Below are 21,659 nucleotides of genomic sequence, written 5' to 3'. Positions count from 1 at the left end.
GTCTTGAGCACTTGAGTCTGATGTTTGTTAGTTTCAAGGCGGACACCGATGGGAGGACCATTTCGATACCACTCCCTTGGTTCTAGCCTGGGCTTGAGTCCGGCATATTGGGCAAGACTTTACTCCTCGAGCCCTACCATCTTTACATCATTTAAGTTTAGCCGAGGTATCCTTTTTATTACTGTACGAGGGCAGCAAGCTTATCATGAGTAGAAAGTCTAACTATCTAATCCATTCAAGATAGCAAGGCTTTCTAGACATTGCCAAGACAATCAATGTTTGCACCCCCCAATATTTAGATGTTTGATCTGTAAACCTGACGGTACATCTGGTTCCTAATAATACTAGTCCAAGCTATAATCAGAAGTTACTTGATTTAGCTAGTACGCCAAGGTGTCTTCTTTTACGACTACCTTTTACAGCGCTTTAGTATTGCCCTTCAACTATTTCTATGCCATTTAATATTATGTTTTTGATGCTGATATTCGTAATTACTCCATTTTACGTTGTCTACGAATCTACGAAAGATGTTAAAAACAGCCGTGTAAAAAGGGCGCATGTAAGTGCCTAGAAAACATGGCGGCACAAGTTACAAGGTAATAGAAAATTGGGCCATGAAGGGCAGTATCGCGGTAGCCTGTCGTTGTTTTGGGTTGTGTTTATATGCCGCTCTTTAGCTGCACTGCAGAGTGAATAGTCGTGCGGTGATGTAGCGTTTTCCTGAACTAAAACAACCACGCCCATAATTTGTTATTAAGTCACTTCATTTGCGGCATTGCAACTGTCTTGGGCTGTATAGCACGCTCCAGTAAATGATCATTTTAGATTGTGGTGATTTACATAAGTCATCTTGAGATAAACAAATACTCCGTCTCAAGCCAAATATTCTTTTAAAGGTTTGAGTCCACCATTAAATTAGCGGCGCTTCTTAAAACTGGGTACTCATTACATATTGCCGCAGAGTCTGGTATATGCTTAGCGTTACACGGTGCACACGACCTTGGGGTTTGACAAGCAACAGGTATTTGTACGTACCCCTCTCTGCAATCATCAGATTTCTTTCCGCAGACCGTGCAGTTATAGGCCGTAGGACTGGGCGAGCTGCCTTTGCTAGAGGCGCTGGAGACGTCGCTGCCCTTGTCGCTGTCGGTCCAGCAATCGCTTCGAGCAGTCAACCGGTGATTGCTCGACCTCCCGGCGCTATGGCATTGGCAACGCCCAGCCTTGTCTAGATGGCATGCTGGGCCGGGAGCCACGGCTTTGGATCCGCCGATGCTAACGGGGATGGCCGTGACCGAAATGGCAAGCGCCAGGATGGCAAAAAAGCGAGAAACCTGCATTTCGTCGAACAAAATCGTTTCAAATCAGAGATACAAATAATATGGGCAAGATTAAGTCTGAAAAGCTAAGAAGGGGACTGCAGCAGGAAACAATGACGAGATTGTCCGTCTTAGATACAAAAGCAAAAAGAAACTATTGTCAAAGGTTGTTAGCCTTGAATATTTATAATGGGAAGCCCTTAGGTGATGTACCTTAGGTTTGCAGACACACTACAAAGATCCAGGGGGTAACATAGGCCCAAAAGCATTACATTATTACAATCGGTATAAACGACATAAACATTTATATGACCTTTTGTATATAAAAGGCGCACGCAGAGTTAAAAATAACGAAATGAGGGATTTTAAATTGGTCCACAAGTTGAATATTGCATCGCTAAGTATCAAACAGAGTCCCTGCCTAATGTGCGGAGGACGCCGAAAAAAGAGGGCTCGGTGGCCGATTGCTCATTGAAAATTCGAATTTTAACCCTAGTAGTAAAGCAAGCCCTACATAATTAGCTGATCGATAAATAATCAGTTCATTAGAGGGATCAATTCTAGATTAGTTCTTAATACGAATATTATATAATTAATTGGTACTTGTTTATGCGCTGTTCGATCCCGGGGGATATCCGCACTTTCAATCAAATTTGATCAATTAATAGAAGGGGGGCGGGGGCACAGTATGTAACATATTTATATGGGGTGGGGGCGGGGGGAGTCGAAACCTATTTATTCACACAAGTGAATAACGAATCTTATCCACGAGTATAAAATAATGCTAAAGCACCAGGTTTTCGCCTATAATATATATCATAAAGGAATTTTTAATGTTCAGTAACGTCTTTTATTTTTCAATTTATTTACGTGAGAGTTTTCATCCGTGAGCCTTGTACAGATAAATTTGATATATTTTACCTTTCTATACATAAATTACTCTACATACGTCTATCCCGGTCTGGCAGTATCATAAGACTTCAAAAATAGATTTAAACCTAATTAGATGCGTCTTGATTGAACAGGAACGTTTTGAATCCGGTAAAATGCTTCTATTTGAATAATATAGAGAACTCGACTAAATATATTCCAATAATAGCTCGAAAGGAATATAAATTCAATCCCCGAATTATTGGAAAATTAAGCCGAACATAATGATGTCAAATACAAAGTAGTTATACAATCAATCTGTAATTTAGTATTCTTCCAGTTTAAACAGCACACTATTTAAATTTATACCTATTTTATATATTGGGATCCTGGTCGTGTGCGCTATTTTCCTTTCCTTTTTTTATTAATTGCAAGCCGCGCATTAATCTACGGAAATGTCCGTTATTGTTTGGAGCGTCGAATTATCCGGCACCCACCACCCACACTATTGTATTTGCCATCCAAAATACTCCACTTTCTTACCGATACAGCATGCATTTGCATTGGATATTAATCTAGTGGAATTTCGGCCCAAATTAAACATTGTATATAAAATAGAAAAATGGCCAAATGGTGGTAAGGGTGCGAGTTAATGCGCACCTTATATTTTCGACCCAACGATATATAATACGCGCATAATACGGCGCATTAATATTAAATTGGAAAACGCTGTATATCACGATTGTGAGTGGTAAAATGAGGCATTTGATTCCGCCCAGGTTTGCTACAGGGCCAGACAAATTTGGGTGGACTTTTGGTGGGGATAAGTTTTAAGACGTATATTTTCGATGTTGTATTGGGTAGATATAAATCGGGTGCCAAATAAAACATGGTGGGTGCCAGATAATTTGACCCCCCCTTGAAGACTTGCATTTGACAAATATATATTGACATGATTCGTGTATCATAGTAATGTGGGACGAGCCGCAGATAGTCAACCTTACTCGCCTACCTGGCTACCTTATGCTTTGTGTGGCCCAGAAGCCTTAGAAGCACTTATTTATGTGAGAAAGCTGGAAGCAAGGGAATCCAAGACAAGAACAGAGTATGGTACGCCACCTCGAAGAGTAAGAAGACAGAGGACCCTTGCGCAACATTTGAGATGATCTGCGCCATACTTTGCGTAAGAGATCTAAGCATCCATATCCCAGCTCTTTGTCAGTCCTTTCTGACTCCCGTAGTTTGCTATCTACCAGTCAATAGGCCTTCGAAAGGAAGCCTAGTGACGCACAAAGCGGTGTAGGTAGATCCGTTTCTTTTGGTTACGGAAGCTCCTGGCAATAATTTGAGACTTGAACCAAGTAATCGCCCGTATTCTTAAATATGCTCGCTATTCCTAAACTATAACATAACGTTGCGTACCCCCTGTTCGGCACCCCCCCTGTTCGGCACCCAAAAATAACAACACTTTTATTTTTATCCTCCAACTTCTATTATAAATATCTCGATGAATCTTTCACTTTTGGATTTACTTTTTTCTAATCTTGATTCTCCATTTTCCAATGAAGCAATATACTGAAAAACAGCTTATATCTGCAATTAACGACGTCAATAATGGCAATCCAATTGCAAAAACCTCCCGAAAATGGGGAATACCTAGGTCTACACTTCAAAGTCGACTTAAAGGTTCTCAAGCTTATAAAAAAGCACAAAGCCCTTTTCAAAGGCTTTCTACGGAACAGGAAAAGCATTTGGCTGATTGGGTACTTACCCAAACAGCTTTAGGGCTTCCGCCAACGCATCAAGAATTACGCTTTTTTGCCGAACGAATTCTTCAAGCCGCCGGAGAGACAAAAGGCCTTGGAAAACGTTGGATAACTCGTTTTTTGGCTCGTTATCCAATCCTTAAGACCCAAAGGCCCCGTCGAATAGATAACGCCCGGGTTAATGGCGCTATTACGGAGGTAATTAAATCTTGGTGGCTTTATATTACGAACCCGGTTATTAACGCTATTAAACCGGAAAACCGTTGGAATATGGACGAAACCGGTATAATGGAAGGTAAAGGATCTAACGGCCTGGTATTAGGGCTTAACGGGATCCGGCCGTTGCAACGGAAAGAGCCCGGAACGCGGGGTTGGACGACTATAATCGAATGTATATCGGCTACGGGCGTTGCCCTCCCTCCCCTTGTTATATTTAAGGGAAAAAACGTACAACAACAATGGTTTCCGACGGATTTAAGCCTTTTCGATAATTGGAAATTTCACGCAACCGAAAACGGGTGGACAAATAACGAAACGGCTATCGAATGGTTAAAAAAAGTGTTTATTCCGTATACCCAACCTTTAACCCCTGAAAAGCGGTTATTAGTTTTGGATGGCCATGGATCACATATAACGGACGAATTTATGCTTCTTTGCTTGCAAAACAATATTCAACTCCTATATTTACCCCCTCATTCGTCACACGTTCTCTAACCATTGGATTTATCGGTTTTTGGGCCGTTAAAAGAAGCTTATCGACGTCAACTTGGATTTGTTAGCCAATTTTGCTGTTCAACAATTATTGGAAAACGAAATTTCCTACTTTGTTATCGAAAAGCCAGATTAAAAGCATTTATAGCAAAAACCATTCAATCTGGTTGGCGTACAACGGGGTTATGGCCGGTAAACTTGGTTAAACCACTTTTAAGCCCTTTTTTGTTAGAAAATAGCAATGCCAACGTTATAAAAGATAAAAACAACGGTTTGCAAAGGGATAAAACACCGGAAAGCCCAGCCCAAAAAATTAACGATCCGTCTTTACTTATTTGGAAAACCCCTAAAACGACCCGAGATGTCCGATTTCAACTGCAAAAACTTTCCCAATCCAACAAAACCAACGCTACTTCACGTCTTTTATTTGCAAAAGTCCAAAAAAGCTTCGAAGCTAAAGATACCCTTTTGGCTAGCGCCCAGCAAAAAATCAGCTTATTGGAAGCACAACTGGAGGCAATACGGCCGGTTAAAAGGAGGAGGGTGGTTCCGGATCCAAACGAGCTTTTGGTTAACAAACAGAACATTATTGGATTGCAGGAAAAGGATATAGAAAATTTGGAACCTTTAGCTGATGAAGAAGAGGTTAATGAACCGGAGAAGCGTGAAAACGATTGTATTTTTGTCCGTTGATAATTTTATATTTAAATCAGCTTATAAAAGTAGGCATTTCGTTGTTAGATTTTCAGGGTGCCGAACAGGGGGGGTGCCGAACAGGGGGTACGCAACGTTAATGGATAACGACCAAGTGGTATTTAACTGACTTTCAGACGTTTTCCAATTGGATTTAATCATCAATATTGATCGACTTCCTGTAAAGAAATGTTAGAAAATGGCTATGCACAGGTTTGGGTTAAAAGCATGGAATGATAACAATGTAATTTGACTTACACTGCAAAGGCAGCCCGGGAGATTCCCGGGGATTTGGGCCTACCTATCGTACTTTGAAGACGGATCGTCAAAATTCAACATATGCTTCAGTGCCTGGCACAGCTGAGTCGGATTGGCCCCAGCATAGTAAAAGGCCAGACAGGTAAAGAGAGCACAACGTCTGGATGGCCCCATTCAGACACTTGGGACACCCTTGGCGTAAAACGAGACGGCGATTGGGTCTCTGCCAGGGTGCAAACCGTATCGCACATTCCACCTTTTTCCCCAGCACATTAACAAGATGCGCTTGGCCAAGAGACCGCCGAGAAGATATACGGTTTACCGGGCATACACCTTGTCGGCACACATTTTCGCGACGTGTTCGATAATTTCCTCGGTGACTTGGACGTCGAAGACGCACTTTTTGATGTGCATGCAATCCTGCGCATTTAAGCTGTAGAACGGTAGGATGTTTCCAGTTTATGCATAGCTATATCGACTTGCAAGCCCGCAGTAAGTTCGTCTTTCACGTCTTTGCGAAGAAAATAAAGCGATGGGAAGCCACGGGTGCACTTGAAATTACATTAATAGACTTCTGATATTCGTCCTGAGTAAGTGTAAATACCTAAAGATCGACCAATCTGAATAACTTCTCTGCAACCTACCAGCGTTAAGAATGCCCATCAACTGTTACCTGAGGGCCTAATGGGTATTTAAGCTGGGTTTGAACCGTGAAATCGAAGTCCGACTCATCCATAACTTCTTTGTAAGCAGACTTGGGCCATGCTTGGGTAATGACCATGAGGTCTGCCTCCAAAACCCTATAATAATTAGCTGGCGGCCAACTAGTAAATGGAGCCCAATGGTTTGTCGATGGGAATGTTTATTCATCGTCAAACATTCGCTCTAGACCACTAAGAGCGAATACGATCAAATGTTTTGGGGGGCAAAATAATTACCCCTTCTTTTGCCATGGTGTCACGCTGAAGTGCGCGATATGCTTGATGTTGGCCTTCAAAAGTTGCGTTCCGTTAAGAAAATGGCACACGTAGGATTTCACAGTCAATAAACCACCGAGTCGAGTTTGCAGGAGCTGCGCGGTTTGGTGAAGTAGCGCCTTGGGCACGAAGAATAGCGGCCATTCCTAATAGAACCTCAATTCCGTCATATGGGTTGCAACAGCCGCTGTTATTCGTGAAATCACCCTACAACCCATTGCCACAAGCAGCTAAACCCAAGGTCCGCCACTTGGATGCCCTCGCGCGACGCAAGTTGCGGGTCTCGCAGCCCGCCTAGAGGTTTCTAAAGCACCAGAACGAGATACTAAGAAACAAAATTATTAAAGTTTACCTCTTTATTTCCCTTTTTTCTCAATGTGGGCATTATATCTCGCCACGCGTGCAAAAATTTATCTCTCAACCTGAGTCCTCCTTTACATTCTCGACTCTCCCGCAACTTCTTTTTCTAGCCTCAACCGGAACCGAAACTATCTTCCAAAAGTGAATTTGCTTTGCCCTTATCAAGATCTTGAATTTTATGTTCTGAAAAGATGCGATCGAGGAAAAAGCTTGCCTTATATTTGCCTGTAACCTCTATTCATTTTGACTAGGAAATAAATATTCCAAGGAAAAGTAATTGCGAGTGATTTCAACAGGAAGGCCTGAGAGGAATACACTTTGCTTTACCTCCTCTAAACAGATAAGCATTCCAACTCCACATACACATTGACATTTCATTCGCGACTATTACCCAAATCGATAAGTAATTCTTGGCACAAGGCTATCAAAGTTGAAGTTCTGCCCGATCTAACTTCTTAGTCATTAAATGTTTCAGACAGGTTAATCTTTAAGCTTTTAATAATTTTTATAGCGTTAAGGTTCATTTTGATACGGCTGTAGTGCTATATAAACGCTTGGTATATTTTAAGCTGCGTGTTGTAAAAATGATAAAAATGGGCTTCATTTTTGCTGGCAGAGTACTTTCACAGCCAAGTGTCCATAGCTGCCCACGCTAAAACTGTTTAGAAGGTTGATTTAACCTTTTCCAAAAATCAGAAATGCACTTAAAGCCCAATTTAGGCCCTCAAAGAAATTAGGATAACATGATACAATTGCACATTAGCACAATATGCACACTTTGCAATATACTAGCACATAGGATATTAGCTGCTACTGTTTTTTTTTTTTTTTTTTTTTACGGTAATTTGCCTGTTTGGATTTATTTTTGGTAACGACTGTAGTTTATTGTTGTTGGTGACTTGGTTGGTGTTTATTTTAAAAAGTTCAAAAACTAATAAGCTGGTGTTCTTCCGTCTGAAACCTAGACAGGGTCGGCGGAAAGCCATTCCGGTCCTGGTTTGCCATTGGCAAGAATAACTTGGCATCGAGAGTCTTGCGCATGAACTACCAATTCCGTCCCATCGGCTATAATAGTATCTATTTCGCCAATTCTGACAACCCCAACCTGCCTACGCGACTTGTTACTGCCAGTGAAATAGGCGCAAAATTCGGGTGCCGCAGCGCTAACTTGCAGAGCAGCCAAGGCCACGGGGACAAGAATTGTTGAAAAGTGCATGTTGAGAAATTTGGTTTTCGGGAACGACGAGTAAGGATGCGGTTATGGAAAGGTGTGAGAAGAAAATATGAGCGGCGGCGGCGGGGGGTTTGGGAAGAAGCAATAAACAACAAGGTAATTTTTTATTAGTCGTAAGACAGCGTAAGATATATAGCTACAAGAGTACTAACGACAAGGTGCTTAACTTTGGCCAACTTTGTCATGGAGCTACCGTAAATTATCAATTAACTGGGTTCTATTCTAACATAGGGCAATAAAAGTATATGTTTATGCGGAATAGCCCTGTAAAGTGCTCGAAATAGTAAATATGAATAAAAGAGACTAAAAGACCTCGCGTTTTACAACAAGGAATTCCAAGCAACTGCCAAGATAATGGGACGACCGTTATTAATCGCCGATCTTTGTTTCTAGGGCCCGCAGCTTTGACTGACTGTGGATAACATAATGAGACTGAAATTGCTATTTTTAAGTTGAAGCGATACCGATTGCAAGTAACTTTCCGGTCAGGCATGCCTTTATCTCACTGTGAGTATAATAGCGTTTGGATGGCTATATGATGGTAAAAGCGACACCCAACGCAAGTTAAATCTTCTGACTGCCCATGCTTACACGCGAGAGCTAAAATAACCCCTGCAAACTTCACCGGAGATAAAGTTAGCGAGGCTCGGTGACATGTCATTAGGGCCACGATCTGTTATTTTGGGGTACATATAATTGATAAAGCTTTATATCCACGCTGATGTGGCTCCAATTTCGGTCTTCTGATTGCATAATTCAGAGTTGAAACCATCATTTATCTCGCTGGAGAGGATTGACAATATTTTTCTGCAACAGTATTTCCTACAATGCGTATCAAAGATCTACTAGTCCTAACTTCCATGATTTTAGTCTATTTAAATGGTCCGGATGTTAAGCTCCGCTTTACTATTAATATAAGGATCGATTGGCGTAGATGGGAAAAGAATCAAGGTATTCAAAGGAGGCTGTGCTTTCTTAATTCTTGAATTTTGTCTAGGGTGGATGTACCACAGTACCCCAAGTCGCGCAGGACACCGACTCGCGTACATTTCCTGCATTACATCATTATTTGGATTATTTACAGCGCCCATGTTGTTCAGTTAAGCTCGATACAATTGGAACTGTATACATTGGACATTTCCTTATCCTCCCAACAGGTGTGTGCATTTCACCCTGTTTTGATGTCGTCCATCTCGATCAGCGCACGGGTGACCTTATTGGAGATTTCGCCGAGCATCAAGCCGCGAAAAGCCGGTGTAAGCCAGATAATTGTATTAAATGTTACAGGTTTCTATGGTAACCAAAGCCAGCTACAGCCTTGGTACTTAGGTACCTACCTTAGAATAGCGGCGAATAGTCCCATCCAAAATGATCAACTTATCCGTAGAGCCTACACTTTGCGAGTTAATTCATTCAAGTGTGCGTATGTTCAAGTAACTGAGCTTGCTATTCGTTTGCCAGGAGCTTATTGCAGTAGCAAATAGCAAATGTTATTCTCGGCCCCCTGGAATAATGTTGCAAGATCCTAGTTTCCATTCATCAACGTCCACCGAGCTGAGCTGTTTCAAGAATATCTGGTGAGAGTCTGGATTTTCTGTTTAGAGAAATCCTCTTGCTTAATTCCCGTCGGCCAGGTTGCTCAGCTTGGCACCGGCACCAGCAGTACCGCAGGCGCCCTCCTTGCCCTCCACCGAGCACTTCTCAACCGTCTTGGTCACCGTGTCCTTGACGGTGGCATCAAATCCCGTGGCGGTGACCTTCTTGATACAGACCGTCTGGGGGTTCTGACCAGTGGGGGTAACTGAGAAGGAGCAGACTTGTCAGCATTAACATTCTTAAACAAAATGCCACAAGGGTGGTGCGGACGGGATGTAGCTCACCAGTTCCGCAAGCATCAGGCTTGGCCGCAACGTCGTCAGCACCAGTGCCGGTAATCGAAATAGTGGGGTTGCCCGCCAAGACCTAGTTATGATCAAGTTAGCCCTTCAGTTCTCAGGAAATGATTGATGAGATGATGGAGGCGGGCATCTGATCCGTACCTTGGCGGGCTTTTCGGCCGCCGCACGGCGGACCATTCGGAGCTCACCGGCTGAAACTGCTACGGCGGCAAAGGCAATAAGGAAGACACTGCTGAACTGCATTTTGATTGTAAATTTTTGGTTGAAGGGGAAAGGACCGGCCTAACAAATGAAGTGAAGTGAGTAAAGAAGGAGAGTGTGATGAAGAATTGACAGCTGGAGTTGTGGATGGAGGAGTGAAGCAATAAAGAAGATGATGAAAAAGCGTGTATCGAGGATCCTTATATAGTTTGATCTTAGAGGTCTAGAACCAGAAGAAAACTCGTATATCCCGAGCAGGATGGACCACAAAATCCTGTACAGCCTATCCAAACAAGGTATTACTCGCCAGACTGGCCCCCACAAATTTAATGCATTAAATGGGTAGGCCTCGTAATACTGGGGTGGAAGCCGAAACGAATGGATATTACCCTCCAGTGCAACATCCCTTTCCAGGTACGTATTCCCATTTGCAATCGGGTTGGACTCGGGAGATGCCCAAGTGCCACTCGCCCCTGTTTGAGCAGGCTATTTCATCCGCCTCAGTCGTGTCAGAAGTCCATACAAATGGACATCCCGGCTATCCAAGTGGTCTGGTGCAGCTAGGGATAGCCAAAAAAATAGAGGCTTTCATAACGTATTCAGGCAGCTTCTTGAATCAAAGTTGGACATGTAAATCATGTCCAGATGATCCACCTGCCATCCATTCATTGAATGCTAACCTTAATTCACACAAGCTCAGATCGGCCTGATCTCTAGGCGCCTACTCATCCCATCCGAACCACAAATACACAAAGACGACTAATCTCCCATGTCCCCGCATCAGAGGCAAAGGGGGTACGCACGCTTGTAGTACACAGAGCCCGTGACTCTGTACGGGATGGTCTCAACAGGCCTCACCCTTGACTATGGAGTACCACGACGCTGTTCGGTGCTCTAACTTAGGTGGGGCACGATAAGCATATTAAGGGCCGAAAAGCTTGACAAAGCTTGTTTGCAATAAGAATAGCAAGGTCTCCTTCTTTGGCTAGGGATTGTATCGTTTTGGGCCATTTCTGAAACGGACAGAGGATTGGTTTTGGAGCTGGCGCAGTCGGTTCTGTCGTCGCCAACACGCTCCTTATTTATTCTAGGAACTGTGACTTGATGTATGCTCTACCTGGTATAAGCTTGCGACTCGGGAAAGATGCTTAATCGATGCTAAAGTACGATGGCAACTATAGTTTCAAGTGACGAAAGTGACACCCCGCCCATCTTTCACCATTCGAACGTCTCGAATTCGCAAGTCTAGACTTGACGGCCACGTAAGCTTGGAGTTTGGGCTACGTTATGAATCAGATATGCTTTTAATTAAGCGTAATCATTTCCCCCCACGTAGTTATTGGGTGCAATGTTACTTTCTACGAACAATGCCTCCGTATCTAATCTGGCTGCCCTTATGGGTTATGAGTAGCACCGATACAATACTACCAGCCAGCATATCAATGATCAGGACCCTTGCCAGTCTCCCATACAATAGGTTCGGCTTACAAGTTGAAGTGGGCATTTTGTCCGCGCCTTCTATGTTTTTTATGACTGGAAACCTGTCCTTCGTCACCGAGGTGCCAGCAATGGCAGTGGTAGGCTAGCAAGTCATGAGCTTGGTGACCATCTAGACTCTGTCGGATTTGGCGACATGACAATCTATTCTCGGTTTCTACAGTGCATTTCTTCTGGGGTGACTTTGATATGAGAAGTATCGAATCCGCTCGGCTAAGTCACCGGTGCCGAGAAAGTTAAACGCAAGAGTATAAAGTTGCAGGAGACAGTGGCATCAGTGAAGTCTTTATCGAGTGATAAGGGCAACAGCAAAACAAAAGCTTTAAAGATTTACCCAACTCTCTTACACGACCCCAATGCTCTTTTACGCTACCCTCGATAGAAATCGCCCAGAAAAATGTTCCCAGTCCTCCAAAGTAAAGATGCCGAGGGCATGTTCACTGCCGTGGTCATTGGCGACTCACAAATCAGTAGTTTTGGCTCGCCCTAGGGCATTACACGACCAGACGGCCACCTAAGAATTAACTTTACATCCTCCAGACACCCGTTGTACTAACCAATGGTGAATTTTTCGTCGGCTCAAAATCGCACAAATTCCACGACGTGCTGCCACATTATAGGGACCATGGCCTACCGGGCCTTCCACTGAAGCCGGCGACGTTCGATCACTACAGCGTAGGGCCGACTTCAGTCACGACAAACGTGTTTCCGGTTCCTGCGATACATGTAGGCATGTACGCGACGTCGAGGAGCGAAATTGGCAGCGGCTACTAGCTCGGGGCCAAACTTCAAGGTAGTCCTGCCCGAGGAGCACAAGCAGATGTAAGTCGGCCCGTACAACCAGGTCCCAGGCGGCCTGGCGACGTCACTTGAGCGCAGCGCAAGCGGCTAGCCGCAGTGAAGTTTGGCACCGGCAATATAGTTTTTTGCAGACGCGTGCGTGCCTGAGCTCGGCATGGGGATCAAGGGGCTGCGTGCCCCAATCGACCTGTTCCTGCAGGCGTACATGAGGAAAAGCGTATTCCAGTCAATCCTCGCGCTGAACCTCGGCGGTGGGCAGAGTGTCTTCATCGGCTTCCAGCCGAGGGCCGGAGTGCCGCTGATTATATTGGCTCAGGGAGGTCAGGACGAGTTGTAGGTCCCTAATAACAAGCCCATCGCGCCCGGGACCGTTCCGTAGGTTTGTACCATGGTCAGGCATGATCTTCGCAACGGGGTGCCGCATGCGGCCGGAGGTAGGACATCGGCCGCGGGTGCAAAAGGGGGCGGCAAAACCCCCCTTGGCCTAGAATGGAGTAAGTAAAGCACCAGGCGGGTGTGGTACGGATGGACTGTATCTACCTACCAAGGTAAGTAAAGAGCGAACGGCAAATAGATACGGATACGGCGGTAAAGGTAAAATAGGTAGCGGAATGGCCACATTGAGACTGGCAGCCAGGGCATAGTTCCTTGTACTGTTTTTTTTTTTTTTTTTTTTTTTTTGGATGTGTAATGTATCTGTGGTTTTTATGAACAATTGCTTAGGGCCGAATGGATAAAATGACATAGGCGTGAAAAATTTCAAGCTGGCCGTCCGTTCCAGGCTTTTCACTCAGACTTTATCATTAGCAGTCACTAGGTGGGTTAGCCGAATAAAAAATCCTTTGCGAACCTCCTCAATGTTTTGACATGTGAAGAAACAGTAGGGCAGGGAAATGTTCAATCAACAAAAGTTAAAGTACCCGGTAAGTAAGGTGCAGGGAAAAGCCACCTATTTCCACCAAGCGATCTCGATTTGAAGCACTTCAGACATGTCATTATATAAGCTGCATGGGTTCTCGGGTCGCAAAGCAAGCCCGACCATATGCCGAGCATCTCTGGGCCAATCGGTGCAAGAATTTTTTTTTTCTTGGGGTAAAATTCCCACCCAAAAATAAACCCCCACGCGCACCATGTCAAGACAACAGATCTGACATGTCTGGTCGCGTGTGACTCGCTTGTGACCCTTTGCACCGAATCTCAACCTCAAATCAATATCATGATATCCTAAACAAAGAGTCGGGCCATTCCCGACCATATGCTATTCATACCTAACAACAAAACAGCTTCTCAGAATGGAGGCGCTCCGTTTATACCGAACCGGCCTTTCCCAATGTCGCCCGAACGCCCTCCTCCGACACCGGCCTAAGTTATGCGCTCGTCTTCACGCGCATAGTCCACTACAGAGTCGCGGCGCATCGACGAAACAGACACCCAAGTCGGAGCAGCGCACACATGCATCGGCGCCGGAGGAAGTTCAGATCCCCATACCAAACACCGTCCCGCCGGTCCCGGAACCGGCGCCGCGTCAATGGTGGCAGCGGCTGGGGCCCATAACGCGGGCCGCCGGGGCATACGGACGAGCACAGCGCAGCCGCCCGTACGTCACGCAGCTGTGCACCTCGCTCGCCATCTACTTTTGCGCCGACCTCTCGGCCCAGAGCATGGATGACGAGTACGACACGAAGAGAACGGTGCGGTCGCTGGTTATTGGGGCGGTATCGTCCATACCCAGCTACAAGTGGTAAGAGCTTTTAGCCAGGCGAAGAAAGTGATGCGATTCTGCTATTTGCTGGTATAACTCCACCATGCTGACCTGGCTTCTGGTCCTCACTAGGTTCATGTTTCTCTCCCACAACTTCAACTACTCTTCCAAGCTTCTCTCCCTCGCTACCAAGATCGCGATTAACCAAACCTTCTTCACGCCCTTATTCAACACCTACTTCTTCGGGATGCAATCCTTCTTGTCAGGAGGCTCGCTATCCGACGTTCTTGACCGTATTCGCCGCGCCGTACCGACAAGCATAGTCAACTCACTCAAGTTGTGGCCTGCCGTGACGGCCTTCAGCTTTACGTTTATCGCACCCGAGTACAGGAGCGCGTTCGCGGGTGTCATTGCCGTCGGCTGGCAGACGTACTTGGCTTACCTGAACAGGCAGGCCGAGATGGCGGCCGCCGAGACGGCTGCGGCGATAGAGGCCGCACTGCCGGGTGCTGCGGCGAGGGTAGCTCAGGGGGCTGCGATGGCTACTGCGGCGGAGCAGGAAGGCCGTTGATGATTAGAACTGGTGATGTCTTTTTTTTTCTAGATGGCGGATTCGTCTTTACATGCTTTAGGATGCTATTTGATGCTTTGGGGATGATGATGGATATACCCTGCGCGAGACGCAATATTCCCTTTTATTTACAGATGTCGCCAGATGTCGCCTCTTCCTTTTCAATGGTCGGTTTACGCATACAATAGATAGATAGATCTCTTTTTTTTTTTTTTTTTGTGCTTTCACTTTTTGTCGATAGTTACTACTGAGCCAGTTTGGCCTTGTCAAGTTTGTCCTTGAATTTCAGGGCAGGTGTACACAGTCATAAACCCAATTCACACGGACCTAGGTCATTGCGGGGCCTTGGCGGAAAACCCCAGCAGCCAAGCAAAAGCTCCCGCTTGTTTGGAAGCGACCATTGAGGCTTCCCTCTATCCACAGAAGCCGAATTCAATTCAGCCAACCAACTTGGTCAATTGATACCCGACTGCTTTTCATCTCCATATCTGCCTCCCACTGCTGGCAGAGAGGCTAGGGACCTCTTCCCCAGGTGGACAAGATGGCATCTAACGCTCGCATTCTGCGTCTCTCTCGCTCCACGCCATCATTTAACAATACCGGACGACTTCGGTTCCAGCCCGCACGCCGATACGCCTCGACAATTCCTCCTTCTTCCGAAACTCCAGTGCAATCTTCTATTCTTAGCCCAGGCGCACGCGTCTTCCTCTACTCGGCAGCAACAGCCGTAACCGCCTACGCAACATACCTATACGCGACCGACACCCGCGCCAACCTCGTGCACCGGTACATCGTCCCACCGTTGCTGCGTACCCTTGTCCCTGACGCCGAGGATGCACACCACTTTGGCACCGCGGCCATGAAGGCCATGTTCAACATGGGATTGCACATCCGCGATCGCACCGTCGCCACGGACGAGCCGATCCTAGGCGTCACCGTCTTCGGCCGAAGGCTATCCAACCCCGTCGGCATCAGCGCTGGCCTGGATAAGGATGCCCAGATCCCTGACGCTCTCTTCGCCGTTGGTCCGGCTGTCGTCGAGGTCGGCGGCATCACCCCGCACCCGCAAAGTGGCAACCCGAAGCCCCGCGTCTTCCGTGTCCCCACGCTTGAGGGCATGGTCAACCGCTACGGGCTCAACAGCGCAGGCGCCGACGCCGTCGCCCGTACGCTCCGCGCCCGTCTGCGGTCCTTTGCACGCGAAAATGGCCTGACCGAGGCCGACGTGTTGGAGGGCCGCGCGGGCGTCCCTGTCGGCTCCCTGGCCCCCGGCAGGCTGCTGTGCGTGCAGGTGGCCAAGGCCAAGGAGACGGACGAGGCGGACATTGAGGCTGTGGCGAGGGACTACACGCGATGCGTCGAGCGGCTCGCCCCCTACGCCGACGTGCTCGTCGTCAACGTCAGCAGCCCCAACACCCCCGGCCTTCGGGACCTGCAGCGCTCGGGCCCGCTGGCCAGCATTCTGTCGGCTGTTGTGGGCGAGGCCAAGGCCGCCGCCGCTCGGTGCGGGAGGGCGGCCGACCCACCTCGGGTCATGGTGAAGGTCTCTCCCGACGAGGACTCCGACGCCCAGGTCGAGGGCGTAGTGGAGGCCGTCTGGGGGAGCGGCGTCGACGGGGTCATCGTTGGCAACACAACTAAGCGCCGCGACGTCATCCCGCCCCGCGTCCTGCTTTCCGGCAAGGAGGTCGAGAACCTGCACGAGACGGGCGGTTTCTCAGGTCCTGCCCTGTTCGACCGGACCGTGGCGCTAGTGGCCAAGTACCGCAAGGCACTGGACGGGCATTCGTTTAGCGCCGGAGGAGCCGGTCGTCCTGCAGCGGCGGCGGTCGAGGCGGGTGCCAATCTGGAGGAGGTATCCGCCCAGGCTGGAGCTGCGGCTGTTGTTGTCCCGCCGCCGACCAAGAAGGAGCGGGATGAGCAAAAGGTAATTTTTGCCACGGGTGGTATCACGAACGGGGAGCAGGCCTTGGCGGTGCTGAATGCGGGCGCCAGCGTGGCAATGATTTACACGGGGATGGTGTACGGTGGTATCGGGACGGTCACGAGGATAAAGAGCGAGATGAAGAAGCAGCTGACGCAGAGCTGAGAGGTCGGGGAATAAACAAGAGCAAGTCTGTGTACCGATGAAAACAAAGGTTATCTATTGTAGTTTGTGCATAACATTGGCGTAGGAAAGCTAGACTAGAAGGGTAAGGTTTCCATCAGCCCCCTAGGGGAGTCGGTTCTTTGCAATTCCACGGTGAACACGTCTACTCTGGTTATCAATGCAAGCAAACGCCATAAGCGACGCGGCAAAAAGAAAGTCCGTCGACAAAAGAGATATTTAATAGCTGAGGCAGATATCCACCTGCTGAAAAAGATACACGCTAAACAAACGATGCTACAAAATATAACTGCTGGTCTAGACCACCTTTTTCACCATTCTATCATACGACCACTTGCTGAATTCGACGCTCTTGACATCAACCAACCTCGACGCAATGTCGGCGACCCAAAACAGCACCGGCCATAAGCCCATGTACGCCAGCACGATCCCTGCGCCCCACCCGGCCGTAGTCTCCCTACCCGTCAGCGCCGTGCACCACCGTCCCAGGTGCCAACCGAGCGAAAAGACGATCGGGCCGTGGACCAAATACAGTGCGTAGGATATCTTGCCGAGGTACTGCGCGGCGCGGCTCGTGAAGGCGCGCTGCAGGAACGGACCCGCCCGGTCTATGGTGAAGACGAGCAGCACCGCGCCCAGCGACAGCCACCAGTGGTTCTCGTCGTCCGGTCCATAGTTGGCCGGGATGTGTGACGTCAGCACCATGTAAAAGGGGCTCGTCTTCCCGCCCCGGTTGTTCTCGGGCACCGACAGCAGCCATAACGACGTCAGCAGCGACGCAACCCACAGCGTCTTGGTGAACGGCAACGAGGCGACGACCCGTGCGCTCGGCAACGACACGCTTCTGGGCAGTGTTGATATTGCGCGGGCGCGAAGGCGATTCAACGTCCGCCTCCACCGGGCGCAAAAGCCGGTCCCGTGGTTGAAGGCGCGGGCCGGCTGCGTGACGGACGGGAGCAACGTAGCGACCGTGTCGCTTCCTGCGTCCTCCAGCTCAAAGTGCAAGTCGCAGATGAACATGCCCGCTATGAACAGGAACGGGCCCCAGTGCGTGAACCATATGGCGTAGGTGGCCACGGCGGCCGTGAGGAACAGCCTGAGGATGGACCGCAGGCGGGCAAAGGCGGCCAGACAGAGGAAGACAACCAGTGAGCAGTCAAACTCCATGGGCAGCGTCCACAGGTTCCAGTCGTAAGGGGTGGCGCCGCGGCGTTGATCCGTGGCGAGCGGGTTGGTGATTGACAGGACCGTGCGAGCCCAGTCGGCGAAGTGCTCGCCAAATGCCTCCTTGTAGGGAGGAGCGCGGACGGGGATGGCAACGTGGGCGTTCCACTTGTCGCCTTCGGTTGCACCCGTGCCGCCGTACAGCTGAAGCCAGCCGGCAAAGGTGCCAACGAAAAGAATGGCGACGGCGGGGAGGAAGAGACGCGGGTGGCGGCGAAAGATGGAGGAGCTCAGGGCAGAGGCCCATTCGTTGAACCTGCCGGCGCGGGCGAGCTTGAGGGGCTTGTATGAGAGGGCATAGCCCGAGATGGCGAAGAAGATTTTGACTTGCGGGGCGCCCGAGATGATGAGCCGAATGATGGGAAGCTGGATGAGATACGACCATTCCGTGCCCTGGGAGGACCCGTAGCCTTCATGGACTCGCCAACTGAAGTACACCAGCGACGAGTGGTGCCACACCACGAGGAAAGCTGCAGTGCCGCGGAGACCGTCTGTAGGAGGATTCGATGGTCAGTTGTCTTGGTCCACGAGATGGAAGGAGAATGGCATCTCTCACCTAACCAAGCGCTCGGATGCAGCCGTACCGGTGGCTTATCCTCATCGTCGTCGACGAGGAAGCTTGGAGCCAAAACGCGGAATTTTGCCAGGGCCGCCCATACTTTTGGGTGGATTCCCCAGCGGGCCAACCGCCGATCAAAGACCTTCTCGTCGCCAAAGTCGAGGATACGGCTTTCAGTGGGACTATCGGGGATGAGGGTATCATCGACTGAGGGCCGCTCCCCCAGGCTTGAGCTCCTCTTTTCGGCATATGCATCACTGCTGCTCTCGCTCTCGCCCTCCCCTGTTAGAAGTGGCACCGCAAGATATTCCCGCCGCCCTCGGCGGAATGTGTCGGGCACGAAAAAGGCAAACATGGTGACCTCGTGACACGCTTGTGTAATTTGCTCTTTCTTACATGGAAGAGAAGCTGCGGATAAGCCGAGAAAAAGAAAGACAGACACAACAAAGTGCCCCCAGCAAGCTGATGAAATTGGCAACTGACACAAAAGAAGGATGCTGCCAAACAACTTCAAATAATAAAGGAGTTGAGTGTACAATGATTGTACGTACCCCAACACGAAAGGAGATTACATCAAATCCTCAACTGTGAAAATAAGATTTGTGCCATACATGACGGTGGCGCAGCTGCGGACGCTACAGACCAACACACCGAACTCAGGGGCCAGGCTGGAAACCCATACATGCTATATATCGACATACAGGCCTGAAATAAAGATCTACCCTCCTTGCTGCTCAAGTCAAACAGTCTGCGCCGAGTTCTGTCGGCCGATAGCCCTAGTGGGCACGAGGTAGGACGGGTTTTGACCGGGAAGGCCTTTTGTTACCCCATGCTAGCGTCAGCCTGGACTCGGGCGTTAGTGCGGCGTCAGCGTTCCCCTTGCATAAGTTTGTTGAAAGCTTTGGTTCTTGCGGACTTGGTGGAGGAATGCCACATGGCGGATACCGGTCCCCGTTAGTGCGGCGTGTTTTAGGTCCTTCGTTGGTGCCGAAGGTGTAAGGGATGCACTGAGTATCTGTCCATCCGTTCCTGCATGTGATGATCCTTGTTTCGGAGCGACATTGCAGCGATGTAGGAGTGTTGATCTTTCTTTTTTTTTCCCGTTTTGAACTAGAATTAGTTGTAATCTTCAGGTAAAATCTACAGCCGGCGATCCCCCTTAGGGCTGCATCTTGACGGGTAGTAATAGGTTCTGCTGTATCCTGTCTCTCGGATATCTCCCCCTACTCGATGGTTTCGCAGGGAGGGCAATTGTGGCACCAGTATTTGTTGACAAAATAAGTAATCGGACCGTGACGCTTTCTTACCCAGTCTGAGCATAGGTTTAAAATCAATCTTTAGAGCTTGGTTCATGGCAATATACAGCTGAGAGATGGGCGCTCGTCAGGCCGAGGCAAACATAACACGAATGGCGTCAGTCGCAAAGCTTATCTCCATTGGGGTTGACGCTGTCGCCAAGCAAGAATAATATGCTATGACATTGATACAAGTCTGAAATGATAATGCCCAGTGAATTACAATCGACAGCAGTTGCATCGGGATTAAAAGCAGGGATCGAAATAGTCATGTCTGTACTCTTTTCGTTTCTTTTTTTTTTCTGTCCGAGCCAAAGATCTAGTTCCAAGCCCTAGAACGAACCGTTACCGCCACCAACAAGCCCGATCTTCTCTGCCATTTTTGGATGACAAGATGCGAGGCTAGGGAGCAGCCCGGACTGAGCGCCTTCCGCGTTCTAAACTGTCGCTCTGGGCAACGGCAAGATCGACGTGAACCAAGTGCCAGACTTTTTTCTCGGCGGTCTACATCGCGGGCCATATAAGCACCTAATTCTATACTAAATCTGCCAGGTACGAGGTCGCAAGCTAGACCTAGGTGATGCTTAATATGGGGGAAATGGGTTATAGAATCGCAGACGATGTAAAAATGCTCGAAAATCTAACCCGGAATTCCCGCGGTGGTGTGTCCGTGTATAGAAGATCCACTTGGCGATAACCATGATAGCCAAGAAATATGTGTAAAAAGTTACGTCTTGGCTTTTGACTAGCAGCTGAGAGACTTTAAACAAAGGCGCCTCGATAACGGCGTGCTCTGGACAGCTGAGAAAAGGGATGGGTGCTAGACCAAGTGTGGTGAAGGAAAGGGAACAAAAAGGACCTATTCAGCCACTATCCGACGACTCAAAAGTCAAAATCCACTACAAGTCAAAGTATCCGACACGATGAACAAAGTGATGTAATGTTATAATAGATCGGGGATCATTCCTTGATTGGCATATCCGTTTGGCTTTCTAGAGGAACTATATTTCAAATATGCATGTGCAATCAATATTATATCCCAAGAGGTAATAAACAGATGGAAGCTGGAGTCTGTTATGAGCGCAATTGTTGTTGTAAGTTGGCAACAGTCGCTGGCTAGAAGAGACATGGGGGATATAATCACTCATAAGGTCCTTCAGTAGATTGAAGGAGCAAAAAGCACTATTATCAGTGTGGCAGTATTGTAGATTACACCTAAAAAACGATTTCTACTTCATCATTCGCTTCGGTCTAGACCTTTGTGTGCGCAAGGCATGTAAATAAACGTCTAGCCACTCTGTTTTCGTAACTGCCCCCTTCAGAAGCATGCCCGAAACCCAGGCCTCATGCTCATGCCAGACTGCGGCGCCGAATTGCATCGAACCGTGTTGTTGAAGCATTCCGAGGTGCCGAGCTAGACATAATTCCAGCGAAGGTGGCAATAGAACAAATCCCTTGAACGCGTTCGCCGCGTTTAATCGTGTATTATCATGCATTCCTTTACTTTTGAGCCAGCGGAAAATGTCAAGAGTCGCCTCTTACGTGATGTATAAAAAACCTGGGCTGGTTGTACGACTTTCTTAACTAGATGATGTTACAAGTGTTCAGTAGAGAAC

The 21,659-nt window shown here is 48.1% G+C and overlaps 8 protein-coding genes across 8 annotated transcripts; 3 read left to right on the top strand and 5 right to left on the bottom strand.

Annotated features, from left to right (window-relative positions):
- Positions 1–945: 945 nt before the first annotated feature.
- On the bottom strand, positions 946–1,340 carry PgNI_07401 (uncharacterized protein; the record flags this gene model as incomplete). Its single annotated transcript, XM_031127414.1, has 2 exons — positions 946–964; positions 1,036–1,340. The coding sequence occupies 2 exons, from the start codon at positions 1,338–1,340 to the stop codon at positions 946–948; spliced, it is 324 nt and encodes a 107-aa protein (XP_030981102.1).
- Positions 1,341–7,915: 6,575 nt separating this feature from the next.
- On the bottom strand, positions 7,916–8,170 carry PgNI_07400 (uncharacterized protein; the record flags this gene model as incomplete). The annotated part of the gene is made up of 1 exon (XM_031127413.1): positions 7,916–8,170. The coding sequence occupies one exon, from the start codon at positions 8,168–8,170 to the stop codon at positions 7,916–7,918; it is 255 nt and encodes an 84-aa protein (XP_030981345.1).
- Positions 8,171–9,804: 1,634 nt separating this feature from the next.
- On the bottom strand, positions 9,805–10,329 carry PgNI_07399 (uncharacterized protein; the record flags this gene model as incomplete). The annotated part of the gene is made up of 3 exons (XM_031127412.1): positions 9,805–9,989; positions 10,069–10,150; positions 10,228–10,329. 3 exons carry the CDS (start codon positions 10,327–10,329, stop codon positions 9,805–9,807), a joined length of 369 nt encoding a protein of 122 aa, XP_030980990.1.
- A 2,343-nt stretch (positions 10,330–12,672) lies between these two features.
- On the bottom strand, positions 12,673–13,235 carry PgNI_07397 (uncharacterized protein; the record flags this gene model as incomplete). Its single annotated transcript, XM_031127410.1, has 3 exons — positions 13,130–13,235; positions 12,935–13,069; positions 12,673–12,883 (listed from the first exon to the last, which is right to left on the bottom strand). Exons 1-3 carry the CDS (start codon positions 13,225–13,227, stop codon positions 12,673–12,675), a joined length of 444 nt encoding a protein of 147 aa, XP_030980986.1. The 5' UTR covers positions 13,228–13,235.
- Positions 12,740–13,087, top strand: PgNI_07398 (uncharacterized protein; the record flags this gene model as incomplete). Its single annotated transcript, XM_031127411.1, has 2 exons — positions 12,740–12,918; positions 12,982–13,087. 2 exons carry the CDS (start codon positions 12,740–12,742, stop codon positions 13,085–13,087), a joined length of 285 nt encoding a protein of 94 aa, XP_030980989.1.
- A 478-nt stretch (positions 13,236–13,713) lies between the features above and the next one.
- On the top strand, positions 13,714–15,083 carry PgNI_07396 (uncharacterized protein). The gene is made up of 2 exons (XM_031127409.1): positions 13,714–14,326; positions 14,420–15,083. The coding sequence occupies exons 1-2, from the start codon at positions 13,878–13,880 to the stop codon at positions 14,856–14,858; spliced, it is 888 nt and encodes a 295-aa protein (XP_030980985.1). The 5' UTR covers positions 13,714–13,877; the 3' UTR covers positions 14,859–15,083.
- Positions 15,084–15,399: 316 nt separating this feature from the next.
- On the top strand, positions 15,400–16,947 carry PgNI_07395 (uncharacterized protein; the record flags this gene model as incomplete). Its single annotated transcript, XM_031127408.1, has 1 exon — positions 15,400–16,947. One exon carries the CDS (start codon positions 15,400–15,402, stop codon positions 16,945–16,947), a length of 1,548 nt encoding a protein of 515 aa, XP_030980988.1.
- Positions 16,948–17,262: 315 nt separating this feature from the next.
- Positions 17,263–19,103, bottom strand: PgNI_07394 (uncharacterized protein; the record flags this gene model as incomplete). The annotated part of the gene is made up of 2 exons (XM_031127407.1): positions 17,263–18,680; positions 18,746–19,103. The coding sequence occupies 2 exons, from the start codon at positions 19,101–19,103 to the stop codon at positions 17,263–17,265; spliced, it is 1,776 nt and encodes a 591-aa protein (XP_030980987.1).
- Positions 19,104–21,659: the final 2,556 nt, after the last annotated feature.

Source organism: Pyricularia grisea (genome assembly GCF_004355905.1).
Source record: "Pyricularia grisea strain NI907 chromosome Unknown Pyricularia_grisea_NI907_Scaffold_4, whole genome shotgun sequence".
NCBI classification, from domain to species: Eukaryota; Fungi; Ascomycota; class Sordariomycetes; order Magnaporthales; family Pyriculariaceae; genus Pyricularia; species Pyricularia grisea.
The sequence above is the reverse complement of the archived record's forward strand: the minus strand, read 5'-3'. Positions and strand labels throughout refer to the sequence as shown.

Excerpts from the sequence above, each read along its gene's own strand:
- PgNI_07396 (XM_031127409.1), top strand. The coding sequence starts at position 13,878 with ATGGAGGCGCTCCGTTTATACCGAACCGGCCTTTCCCAATGTCGCCCG. Across the intron at positions 14,327-14,419 it reads TCCATACCCAGCTACAAGTG|GTTCATGTTTCTCTCCCACA; the intron begins GTAAGAGCTTTT and ends GGTCCTCACTAG.